At 39.0% G+C, this 13094-nt stretch overlaps 1 protein-coding gene across 1 annotated transcript; it reads right to left on the bottom strand.

Annotated features, from left to right (window-relative positions):
• Positions 1 to 230: 230 nt before the first annotated feature.
• LOC309391493 (macrophage metalloelastase-like) lies at positions 231 to 10418 on the bottom strand. Its single transcript, XM_081952006.1, has 6 exons — positions 10269 to 10418; positions 6622 to 6845; positions 6378 to 6523; positions 3686 to 3811; positions 1702 to 1863; positions 231 to 476 (listed from the first exon to the last, which is right to left on the bottom strand). Exons 1-6 carry the CDS (start codon positions 10383 to 10385, stop codon positions 448 to 450), a joined length of 804 nt encoding a protein of 267 aa, XP_081808132.1. The 5' UTR covers positions 10386 to 10418; the 3' UTR covers positions 231 to 447.
• Between the last annotated feature and the right edge of the window lie 2676 nt (positions 10419 to 13094).

Raw genomic sequence — 13094 nt, forward strand, 5'->3', positions numbered from 1 at the left:
ATCAGATAGATGTATATAGGCTTATTCCTAAGGTTTGGGAATGACAGAAAACTGAAAATATTCAATGTAATTCATAGAAAACTGGTATCTAAATAAACTCGAAGGAAATTCTATAACTCAGAACTTTTTCTTGCTCAACACCCTTTGTTTCAAAAACTACATGCTTTTTAAACACATGGAAAAGTAAGTTACTTTGAAAACACGATTAGAATCATTCATTCAGTCTTTATTATTACAGTTCACAATATTGTCATTCACAATTCTTGCTTCAAAATTGCATGAATCCTTGCAAGTTTTTTATAGGTAAAATCATGGGATCACAGAGTTGGAAGGTACCCCCGAGGTCATCCAGTTCAATCCCCTGTTCAGTGCAGGGATCAGTTGAGAATCTCAGACAGACAGACAGCTGTTCAATCTCAGACTTGAAGGAGAACTAAATGGGCTGTTCTATTTTTTTCCATTATTCCTCCTCCTTCCTGGATGAATGAAATAGGAACAAAAAGGAAGTAAGAACACACTCAAATAGATTACCTCAGAAATGAAACAAAATGGGAAAGAAGGTGTTACAAAAAAGGACATTCTAAATAAATCTTAATTAGACTGATGTTACCCCCCCCCCAAAAAAAAACACACACACACACGTTCTTCCTTATTTGTATCTCATCCCTTCTTCTTCTATCACTGATATAATCTCAGTTTAACAGGTTGCCTGGCAGGGGAGATATCTTGTTACAATAGACATTTTTTTAAATAGACTATATCTCCAATTAACATATTCTTGCCTATTAAATGAGTATTAGAATTGGAAGACTACAAGGATCATCTAATCGAGGGGTGTTAAACTCAAGGCTCGGGGGTCAGATCCGGCCCACAGGGTGCTTAGATCTGGCCTTTAGGGTGGTCCAGAAACAGCAAAGGCCTGGCACACGGTGCCTCTACCAGTGAAAATGGAGCTTGGGAGCCCGTTTTCGCTGGCAAAGCGCTGGGGCCAATATAAGTGCCCCCAACACAAGTGAGCTGGCCATGCCCCTCTCCCTTCCCCCGAGGTCAAACACAACCCTGATACAGCCCTCAATGAAATCGAGTTTGACACCCCGATCTAATCCATCTATCTGCAATATGCAGGCAAACCAATGAAACCATCTGTAAGAGATAGCTAACTAGACCTTTCTTAAAAATCTCTAGAAATGGAGAACCTATGAATGTCAGCAATAAATCCATATCTGATAGACTCTATAGTTTTAAAATGAAATAAAACCCAAAGCCACTGATCATGCTTTAGATCAATTTTCACATCTGGCCAATATCTTTTCAGGAAATCCAGAATTCAGTCTGGTATTTCCGATACACTGATATTTGTATAGTCTCAGGGTGATTTATACTATGCTATCACCACTAAATTATCCATTTTGGAGCTATGATGGTTTACATTATAACTCCTAATTATTTTCTTCCTATCAAATAACACATTCCATAGGTTTTCCTGACAGGATTAATTGCTGAATTGATGGAAATATCTCTAAAGAAAGCTAAATCTGATTCTGAAATATACCACTGGTTTTGTAGATTGTGGATAAAACCATTTTGGATTTTTTTTTAGTTTATGCTAGACACTGAATTTTTAAGTGGAAGAGTCACATTAGCTATCTATCTTTGTAGCATTATTCTAAATAGGGAAAAGATTTTTCTCAGTGAAGTTACCATATATACTCTGAATCCCTCGGCGATCATCGTCTGGAAGACGAAATGTGTTTGGATTCATGTAGGAGTAGGTAGGATACATCAAAGCTCCAGGAACATTAGAGTGAGCTAGCCCCAGGGAATGCCCAAATTCATGGGCAGCAACAAGAAAGAGATTTCTTTCTAAAACACAGAAAATGAGTAGGTGAATTATAAGTATTAGTTTCTCAGAGATGCGCATATACAACCAGTTACGTCACAAAGCTGCAAGAAGTTGTATGAGTTGGGCTTTAAGGAATATGGAAGAGTAAATAAAAGTACTGTATTTTTCACACTATAAGATGCTCCGGACTATAAGACACATATTAGTTTGGGGAGGAAAACAAGAAAACAAAATTTGCCTCTGCCTCCCAGCATCCATCCGATATTCATCTGGCTAGCATCCTTGCAGCAAACAGCAAACAGCCTGGTCAGCTTCAGCACATTATCGCAGTCCACATGTGGCTCATCAAGGCTCCACTCCATTGTGCCCACCACTGGTCAACTGAGCTAAGCTGCTGCCATCAGGGAACATTGGAGCCTTTGCTGCTGAGCATCTGATTGGCAATTGGATTGGCCTCCTGGAATACCACCAATCAGCTGTTCTAGGTGGCAGGGATTGCCGCTGCCTATCGCTGCCGCCTGTTTACTGCCACCCGTGCCACGGCCATTCACTGCCGATCGTCGCTCCCTTTTTGCCACCGCCTGTTTGCCACCGCCAATCGGTGGCGAATGGGCAGCAGTGAATGGGCAACAGTGAACAAGCAGCAGCGAACGGGCATGGTGAATGGGCAGCAATAGCTAGCGGCAGCAGCCTTCTCGGCAGTGAAGGCTCCAGCATTTTCTGGCAACGGCGTCACCTCACCAACCCCCCTCCCCCCTGCCACAACATTTGCTCTATAAGACACACCGACATTTCCACCCATTTTTTTGGGGGGGGGGGAGTACGTCTTATAGTGTGAAAAATGTGCTCCACTTATGTCATGGGACAAATGTTCATGTAATACACACATATGACAAAATGTATTAAAACTGTAAAGCTATTGTCCCAAAGGTGCTTTTTTCAAAAGGCAACCGGACCTTCTTGTTTTTCTTTGAAGACGTTTCGCTTCTCATCCAAGAAGCTTCTTCAGCTCTGATTGGATGGTAGGGAATGGAAGGATTTATGCTCCTTGCGGACAGCTGCACATTTGCATTCTTTAAAGCATCTTCAAAGAAAAACAAGGAAGTCCAGTTGCCTCTTGAAAAAAGCAGCCCATCATTTGGATGACTGAGAATCTCCATAGATATAAAGCTAGTAGTCTCCCATTGTAAAAATGATCAGTTGCATTCCATTTAAACCTTGAGGTCCTTACATGAAGGGAATAGATTTTTATCTTTTTAAGCAACTGGTTGCTTTGACATTTGGCAGCACTGAACTCCATGGATCCGTCAGTTATAAACAATGCAATGCCCGTAGTCCTTGTTGAATGACCACTCATTTCAGTGACCATTTGAAGTTACACAGGAGACATGGCAGTTGAATTGCAGTCATTGTAGTATCCCTACAGTTGCAATTCAGGCACTTGGCAAGCGGCTTGCAATTAGAACATTGCCATGTCCTAGCAGATACGTAAGTCCCATTTGCCATCCTCATTAATGGCTTTTGACACGCAAAGACAATGGGGAAGCCAGCAGGAATTCCTAAATGGTGACCATATGACTACAGGGTGCTGTAATGATGTAACAGAACGCTGCAGGCCTTGCTGAATGACAGCAACTGATACCCTGGTAAGTTGGCACCCTAATATGTCACTTAGCAAAAGCGCTCCCAGTCCCACTTAAATGAGAATCACCTGAAATTTGGGATTTATGTAAATTTATATTCTTTTTTTATTTCCATGCAACACTTGATGTGGCCAATGAAAGTGAGGTAGGTATATACATTGCATAGCAGAGCTCTGGTGCACATATTCTTATAGCAAACCTTTATTGATGTCTGACCAGATCTCATCCTCATCAAAGTGAGCATCACCACCTAGACCTGATCCAGGAGCAAAAGCATGTGCCAGGACGTTCCCTCTTCCATCAAAAGGAATATTGTCACCATGTTCTAAATGGAAAAGAATCAAAGTGTTATCAGCAATACCAGGGATTTCTAGCCATTTAAAACAATGTGTAAATTCCAAGTAGGGGCTGCTTGTTAATTCGTTTTGCTGTTACCTTTGGTTTTGCTCTTTTCTTCTTTTTCATTTTTTTATTAATTAAAAAGCAATTAAACAAATATATAACTCTCTACCTGGGAGAGAGAAGCTATTGTCAGAAAGACAAACATTAACTGATCAACTGGCCCTCCTACGTTATGTGGAGAACTAAGAATTCTCTGACTAATTCCTGGGTTTTATTTGATTTTAAAAGTTCTGTTAGGTGCCAAAAGATGTGCCAATTGAAGCATATTTTCCAAATTATCTATATAAACGGCTACGGAAACCCAGGAAATACACAGTTTGTTTCACTTTGTGCACATACCACAAACAGTAGCCACAATTACAATTTCCTGGCTAGTGGCCTGAAAATGTGCTCATAGCTCGTCCTTGTATATAACATGCAGCTTTAAAGTTTAATAAAAACATAAGCATGAAGAATATATACACTTAAGTTCATTAAGTCTTTTCAGAAAATAGACCAGTCTTTTATGGCCTGAAAATGTCAAAAACATTGTGCATAAATACACAAACCACACCTTTGCATATGCCTAATGTTGATATACAATATGCTCAAAACCCATGAATTATAATTTATAGTTTATAATATAATGCAGTTTTTTTTAAAAAAATGCAAGTACACTTATTGAGCAAGTAGTACAAATACTTCTGAATAATCCTCACAAATACACCATTTACATACAAACATTTCTATCTGAATGACTCAGGCGATTTAAGGTTTGCTGTTTTAACCAGCATCTCTTTCTAAATGTACTTCCTCCTTTCCCCCACCCTCACCCTATTTTTATCCTTACTCCATCATCTTGTCTTGGCCAATAAAGGAACTAACCCAAAAGATTTTTTTTTTAAAAAGGATAAAACCAAGCAAAATGCATCCTATAAAAAGAACTAGCCAATGTTTTGAACTCAAGACTCCTGAAATGTTCAAAGCAATCTTCTTGAAAGGGCCCCATTTTATCTTCCATTTGGAGCAAAACATATGCATTTTGAAAAATTTAGCAGTCTTTGGTTTTGCAACTTTTGTACATGTATAGGCTTCATTAGTACATGCAGGACCCAGTTTTAATTAAATAAAACAGTGGACTACACTTTGATGTTATTTGAAGTGTTAAGCTTAGCTAATGTCAATTAATTTTATTTATTTTACACATCATATTTAGAAACTGCCCATCTCTCTCATAGACAAAATCTGGGTGGTATACAAATTAATCCCTCTTATAGGAAAAATGTTTCTCCCCCCTAGTTTTATTTATTTATGCTAAAACATATATTGCCCTTCAAAACACAATTTGCTTACGAGAAGCTGAAGAAATGAGTTAAACCTATCATGAAATAAGCGGCTACCTAGTTTTGATTGATAAATAAATAAATAAATGAAGGTTACAGTCTAGTTCAATTCATTTTACCTTTCCTAAATAATTATCTTCAGCTTTAAGGCTGTTTCCACTTTTTAAAATGTCTCTTCTAATGATTCCGCCCCTCTCATGACTAAACCAACCCAATGGATCTGATTGTGTAGAAGTTGTCACCAGTTTTTACCACGTTACTGGCAATAGCTAAGTCATCATCAGATGGTCCTTATATCAGCATGGTAGAGACCACTTGTTCCAATGATCTAGTTATGGAGAAGCAGCAGAATCAAAGACAGGGCAGCTTTCCACAGGAATAACAAGGGAAAGTTTGGAAATACGTTTCATAGCAAGTAAAATAATAACCAGATGATATGCTGTCTATATGGTGTGGTAAAAAGGAATTTAGAGCTGACCTTGGGGACAGGAAAGGAATGAGCAAACTGTGAAAGGAACTTCAGAAAATAATGATATAGTACAAAGATGAAGAAATGGTGAGAAAGAAACTCTATAGAATCCTGTCTTGATAGAACAGAACAGAATTCTTTATTGGCCAAGTGTGATCGGACACACAAGGAATTTGTCTTTGGTGCAGGTGCTCTCAGTGATCATAAAGATAAATAAAATAGAATCAAGAATCATAAGATACAACACTTCGTAATAGTCATAGGTTACCAATAAGCAATCAAATTATAATAGGAAACAAATAAAACAATACACATTTTAAAGATACAAGCAACATGGTTGAAGTCATAAGTGGATAGTAATAAGTGATAATATTATTATTAAGTGATAATAATATGATAAGTCATTAGTGGATAGTCATAAGAGATAGGTACTAGGAAGGAAGAGAAGAATGATAGTAATACAGTCTTAGTAGGTAATATGACAGTGTTGTGGGAATTAGTTGTTTAATATAAAATAGGACAGAGAGAAACTGATAGCATTTCAAGATTTGGTTATTCTATCTACCTACAATAAATAACATTCAACCACAACAAATATTGGGTCTGTTTCTTGAACTAGCCTAATGTAAAGGGGTGTCAACACCCATGCATTGACAGATGTGTGAGATATAAGAATGAACAAGCTGAGTTAAGCTTACCTCCACTTGCGAAACGAATTTCAATATCAGCAGGTCGAGTGGTTTTTTTAAACTGGAGGGGGGTCACATCACTCCATACTTTCAGAGCTTTTTCTATGGCTCTGTCCACCTGGTTTTTTGGCATGTCAGGGGTGTAGTTGTTAATCCTTTGAGTAACGGGGGAAAATACAATACATACCATTAGGAAGTAGCCTTTTTCCTTTGTCCTTCTCTCTCTTAGAAATCAAATGGAAATATAACTTACCTGTAAGTCAATATATTTTTATTCCATTTTGGTCCTCCTGGAAATGTACTATATTGCAAGACATCTGGCACTCCACACCTGGGCTGTTCCATTACTTTCATGGTTTCGGTGTCTATCTTACCATTTATAGTCAAACGGAAGAACTTTTGCATTATTTTGATCCGTTCTTCTAAGGTTTGCTTTATTGCTTGATCAATTGGCGGGAAAAAACGATCAAGGTAAGCCTGCGTATTAACCAAGAATGGAAGGAATTAGAACATATATTGTACTACTAAGCATCTCAAATAATGATACAAATACATGTGTGTATTGGTGACCATACTCTTTGTGTCTTTGCCCATCCATTCATTCTTCAATCTACTTTTGAACATTCTTATTATTATTATTGGTAGTTTAGGAGTGCAAGCACTAGTGTAGATACTATGGCATAGATCCTCAAACTACGGGCCACGGGCCGGATATGACCCACCAATGCAAAGTATCCAGCCTGCAGAGTGGTGGGATTCAACCAATTAAGCTGCACTTCTGATCACACCACTGCTGCCAAAGGTAAGGCCGAAGGGTGTGGGGGAGGATCCGGGTGACCTCTCCAATGTAGCCACGTGATCCAGGGCTGGTGGGTGAGTAGGGGAGGGGCTGCTGCTGGCTTGAAAAGCAACTGCCAGCTTGTAAAGTAGTGCTTTAAAAGTCTTTAAAAATGCTTTAAAAACAGCCTTTCAGGATGTTTTTCACAGCCATGTGATCCAGAGCTGGTGGATGAGTAGGGATGGGGCAGGTACAGCAAGGACAAATGGAAAATGGACTGCTAAATTAGCCACACCCACCCAGTCACATGACCCCCCCTAGCCACTCCCGCCCACCCAGTCTGGTCCGCCAACAGTCTGAGGGTCCGTGAATCGGCCCCCTGTTTGAAACTTTTGAGGACTCCTGCACTATGGCATCACTAAAATAGGCAGAGCTAGGCTTTCGTAAGTGACAATCAGTGCTGTGAACAATTATGGTCTTCCTTGCTTGTTTGCTTTCTTGATAAACGAATACACTTCATTTTCTCTCCCTCCCCAACACACAGGGAACTTTGCCAAAAATAGAATTATGGTTGTTTGGTACATTCTTGTTCAAATGGGATGACATTATTTCTGGGTTTCTTCAGGCCAAAAACAAAGAATCCAGAGTTGCAGCTTCCCTAATCTGTTTTCGAAGTTAGAGTTTGATTGTGAGCAGGTTCATTTGGGAAAAAGGTTTTCCTGGATTCCAAGTTGTTTAAGCTTTTAAAGATGAGCAAGATGCTGCATATATTTGAGGGTTAAAAAGGGAGGAGGAGGAGGGAGGAGGAGGAAGAGGCGGCTACCTAGTAAGAATAGAATCAGCAGATAGCAGAATCAATAGATCTGATTACCCACTAGCAGATTGACAAAAGGTATTGATTTCAAGGCACTGCAGTAACAGAAGGATCCCTCTTCCCTTGGCATCATAAAACGGAAATGAAGCTAGAGATAGAGGATGATTTGTCTCCTTGTAGGAACAACTTGTGAGTCACAGTCATTTCTGGGATTTGAAACACATTCCTGGCCCCAAAATTGCATGCATCCAGTGCCCAGTTTTCCTGAGGAAGTAACAAACTGATTCAGGGGAGATCAGAATGAATAATGAGGTGGCATGGTTGCATGTTAAATAAAAAAAGGGCTCGAGCATAGTTTATTTTATTTATGTTTCTTATCAATTTGCAGAAACAAAGAACAAAATAAGCAGGAAGCAAAATTGCAACCAATCTGCCTTCCATGGAAGACCTGCATATTGTGTAGGTCAGAAGGAGGGCTGACAAGATATCTGCAGACCCATCACATACTGGACACAAACTTTTTCAATTCATTCCCTTGGAATGGCACTATAGGGCATTGCATGCCAAAACAACTAGACAGAGGGACAGTTTTTTTCTTTTGTGCTATCACTCTGATCAATGCCTAATTCTCACAGTGCTGTCTAACGTCTATGTGTATTTATCCATGTAATCTGGCTGTTGTATTATTATTTATCCTTCCTGTTATCTTCTTTCCTTCCCAATCCTGTTGATGTTATTATTATAATTCTTATGATTATTATTCTGTTGCTTTGCATGTAGGTTGAGAGCTTCTGCACCAGAGACAAATTCCTTGTATGTCTAGTTTAATGAAAAGAAAGTCTAGGGGAGACATGATAGCAGTGTTCCAATATCTCAGGGGTTGCCACAAAGAAGAGGGAGTCAAACTATTCTCCAAGGCACCTGAGGGTAGAGCAAGAAGCAATGGGTGGAAATTGATCAAGGAGAGAAGCAACTTAGAACTGAGGAGAAATTTCCTGACAGTTAGAACAATTAATCAGTGGAACAGCTTGCCTCCAGAAGTTGTGAATGCTCCAACAATGGGAGTTTTTAAGAAGATATTGGATAACCATTTGTCTGAAACGGTATAGGGTTTCCTGCCTAAGCAGAGGGTTGGACTAGAAGACCACCAAGGTCCCTTCTGTTATTCTATTCTATTCTAATCACACTTTGCCAAATAAAGCATGCATTCATTCATTCATTCATTCATTCATTCATTCATTCATTCATTCATTCATTCATTCATTCATAGCAGAGATTTGGGAAACTCAACCAAGCAGGCACAGCAGTACTGTAGTCTTCAGACAGCTAGGCAAAACCACAATTTTAGGACCTGCAAGACCTCTGAGAATCTGAGCTGAGAGACACGGAGGAAAAGAGTCCCACCAGAGTCCAAAAAAACAAGCAAGCCCACTTCCTATAGAGTTTTACAAACCAGTTCCTGAAACAGAGGACTGATGAGTGCTGGGGGGAAAGAGAAAATCCCATTTCTATATAAAGAACAGAAAAGTTTTTCACATGCAAATGAACCTAAAATGACTACAAACTCAAGGAAAGTTTTAAAGTTAAAAAAAAAATTAAGAAAAGATTGGCTAACATAGGAATAGGAATAGGAATGTAGAAGGACAACACCAAAACATAAAGAGAAGCAACCTAGAACTAGGTTTCCTGACAGTGGGAACAATTAATCAGTGGAACAATTTGCCTCCAGAAGTTGTGAATGCTCCAACACTGAAAGTTTTTAAGAAGATGTTGGATAACCATTTGTCTGAAGTGGTGTAGGGTTTCCTGCCTAGACAGGGGGTTGGACTAGAAGACCTCCAAGGTCCCTCCCAACTCTGTTATTCTATTCTATAAATGTATGGATTAAAAATAGAAATAGAACAGTTTTAGACTTAAGAGCATTAGGAAGAAAGTAGAATACAATAGTTTAATATTGTACAATAAAACAGCGTAGTGTGAGAAAAACAAATAAGAATCTTTATATCTGTATCGTTATTACGAAAAAGCCAAACAATAGGTCAAGGTGTGAAAGTTTTTTTTTAGCTCATTGCACAGCCTGTTAAAGCCTCATTACAGATGTAGTTTAGGACAGATCTTTCTTTTTCTTGCATAGTTCTTGAATATATTGAATATTGAATGTATTGACTGCACCTGTAAAAAGAATCATGTACTCTTCATAAACAACATTTATCCCATGATATATTCTCAACATGGAAACCCGAGGTCAGTGGCAGAGCCATTCTGAATTTCTTATGGCATCAGAGATAAGATCAGGGTGCATACATACCTGAATGAATTTCTGGTCCTTGGTGTAGAATAGTGCAGACTGGCTTTTGATTAGTGGCTTGGCAATGCTGCATGGCCACAGCATCAAAGTGCCCAAGAAGATCATCAAATGATTCATGATAGAGCTTCCAAACTATCTTTAAAGAAGCAACCCTTTAGCTCTCAATGTCTTGTAGCTCAAGAACACCGGCTTATATAAGTCTGAGAGTGAACAGTGACATATAAAATTCCAGGTGACTCACTTTATGGCGTCGTCTGCTTTTTTCTCCTTGTTTCTGAAATATTTCTGTTCAAGTGCCAGAATTTCAAAATATTATCAGGAAGCATAGCTTGATATCTTTTTTTCCTTCCTTGTGGGCATTTCCACGAATGTATACGTGCAGGAGGTACTTTATTTCTCCCCCCCTTTCCATTTTTTCTTTAATCCTCTAAACCACAGGCTAAAGGGAAGTAGACTTTTCAAAATTCAGTCCAACATAATTGGGAATGACCCAATGTTGTTTGACTTGCCCAATCTTTTTTTTTTTTTTTTGCTTGCCACCAAGGCTCCAGTTTTTGATATGTTTATTTTATGTATTTTTGGAATTATTCTCTTTTCCCCATTTTGGTTTTGTGGATGTTATTTAATTTCAGGATGGGATTGTTAGCTGCACAGAGCTTTTGGGATTAAGCAGCATGCAAGTGTAAAGTAAACAATCAAACAAACAAGCATTATCCAGTTTTGGTCGCCACAATGTAAAAAAGATGTGGAGACTCTAGAAAAGTGCAGAGAAGAGCAACGAAGACAATTAGGGGGCTGGAGGCCAAAACATATGAAGAACGGTTACCCAATGGTTGGGTATGTCTAGTTTGATGAAAAGGGGATGACATGATAGCAGTGTTCCAATATTTCAGGGGTTGCCACAAAGAAGAGGGAGTCAAGCTATTCTCCAAAACACCTGAGGGTAGGACACGAAGCAATGGGTGGAAATTGATCAAGGAGAGAAGCAACTTAGAACTAAGGAGAAATTTCCTGACAGTTAGACCAATTAATCAGTGGAACAGCTTGCCTCCAGAAGTTATAAATGCTCCAACAATGGAAGTTTTAAAGAAGAAATTGGATAACCACCTGTCTGAAATGGTGTAGGGTTTTCCTGTTTAAGCAGGGGATTGAACTAGAAGACCTCCAAGGTCCCTTCCAACTCTGTTATCCTATCCTATCCTATCCTATCCTATCCTATCCTATCCTATCCTATCCTATCCTACCCTACCCTACCCTACCCTACCCTACCCTACCCTACCCTACCCTACTCTACCCTATCCTATCCTATTATCTATGAAGAGTTGCAGAAAGCTTGTATGCCAAGAAATGAAAACGGAAGAGCCTTTCACATATTATGTTTCTAATTTAAGAGCACGAAGAGTTACAGCTTGTAAATGTAGTCACGGTGGATGACTTATAACACTGTTGAAAATTGTCAGCATTTTTTGTTGAAAACCGAATCTTCTGTTGAAAAGTGTTCAGAATCCTATCTCCTTAGCTGTATTTACATTTCCACTTTTTAAAACTATATGATTTCAATTACTTTCCCTGCTAGCTTGTAACAAGACTTTACCGGGAGGGTCTTCAGCCATTTCATCATTTGTAGGACCTCAACTGAAGAAAGAATGGGACCAAGGTGACAGTCCAGCAGCCTCTGTGCTGCACTGTCAAGCATTCATTACTCTCTCATCTACCAGTCGTGGGACTTTTCAAAGCAGGCAAGCAGATTACACAGAGTGATGTGCAGCCATTTGTGGAATATTACCATATTGTGTGTCCTTTTCAGACGTCCCAGAGTGAACAATCTTCAGACCTTCAGACTACCAAAATTTTATCTCTTTTGCGACTCAGCCGCATCCAGTTACAGTGGAGTTTCATCAAAGATGCTAACTTCCCCTCTTCTTTTTCTTCCTTTTCTGTCTTATATTGTTGAGAAAAAGAGAAGAACAATTTCCACATCACGGGTAGTCCTTGATTTACAACCACAATTGAGTCCAACATTTCTGTTGCTAAAGAGACAACAGTGATTTTAATATAGATTTTATCTGTTGTTTATTATTTTATTCTAGAATGTTTAACTGGATATTCATTGAGTGTTTTTATTTGTTCTGGTCTCTGGTCTTTGACTGTAATAAACTTGATTTGACTTGATTTGCTAACGACACAGTTGTTAAGTGAATTTTGCCTCATTTTATGACCTTTCTTGCCACAGTTTTTAAGGGAATCACTGCAGTTGCTAAGTTAGTAACGCACACTTGTTACATCAATCTGACTTCCCCATTGACTTTGCTTGTCAAAAGGTGGCAAAAGCTGATCACGCTATCCTCAGACCCTGCAACTATTTTAAATGTAAACCAATAGCCAAGTGTCCAAATTCTGATCACATACCACGATGCTGCTGCAAAAGCCATAAGTGTGAAAAATGGTCATAAGTCCCTTGTTTTGGTGCCATTGTAACTTTGAATGGTAACTAAATGAACCGTTGTAAATCGAGGTATACATATTGCGATCTAGTGATTTATATTGTCTAGTGAAAGAACAATTAACTAGTGGGACAGACGTTGTCAGAGGTTGTGGATGCTTCATCACTGGAGGTTTTTAAGAAGAGTCTGGACAGTCACTTTTCTGAAATGGTATAGAATCTCATGCTTGAGCAATGGGCTGGACTAGAAGACCTCCAAGGTCTCTTCAGCTCTGTTCTGATGAATTGATTATATAACAAACACACATAATGCCTTCACATGATAGCTTGATTCTGCAACCTGCTAAGAAGAGCTCAATCTTCCCCCTGTGTTGAATCATAAA

The sequence above is a fragment of the Natrix helvetica genome, assembly GCF_964273705.1.
Source record: "Natrix helvetica genome assembly, chromosome: 4".
Classification (NCBI taxonomy): domain Eukaryota; kingdom Metazoa; phylum Chordata; class Lepidosauria; order Squamata; family Natricidae; genus Natrix; species Natrix helvetica.

What these genes read in the sequence shown, in the direction of transcription:
- LOC309391493 (XM_081952006.1), bottom strand. Translation starts at nt 10,385, where the DNA reads ATGAATCATTTGATGATCTTCTTGGGCACTTTGATGCTGTGGCCATGC. An exon ending in AAAAATATATTGACTTACAG is followed by an intron (nt 6,524 to 6,621) that starts GTAAGTTATATT and finishes CGTTACTCAAAG; the next exon opens with GATTAACAACTACACCCCTG. An exon ending in AGGGATTCAGAGTATATATG is followed by an intron (nt 477 to 1,701) that starts GTAACTTCACTG and finishes TCATTCATCCAG; the next exon opens with GAAGGAGGAGGAATAATGGA.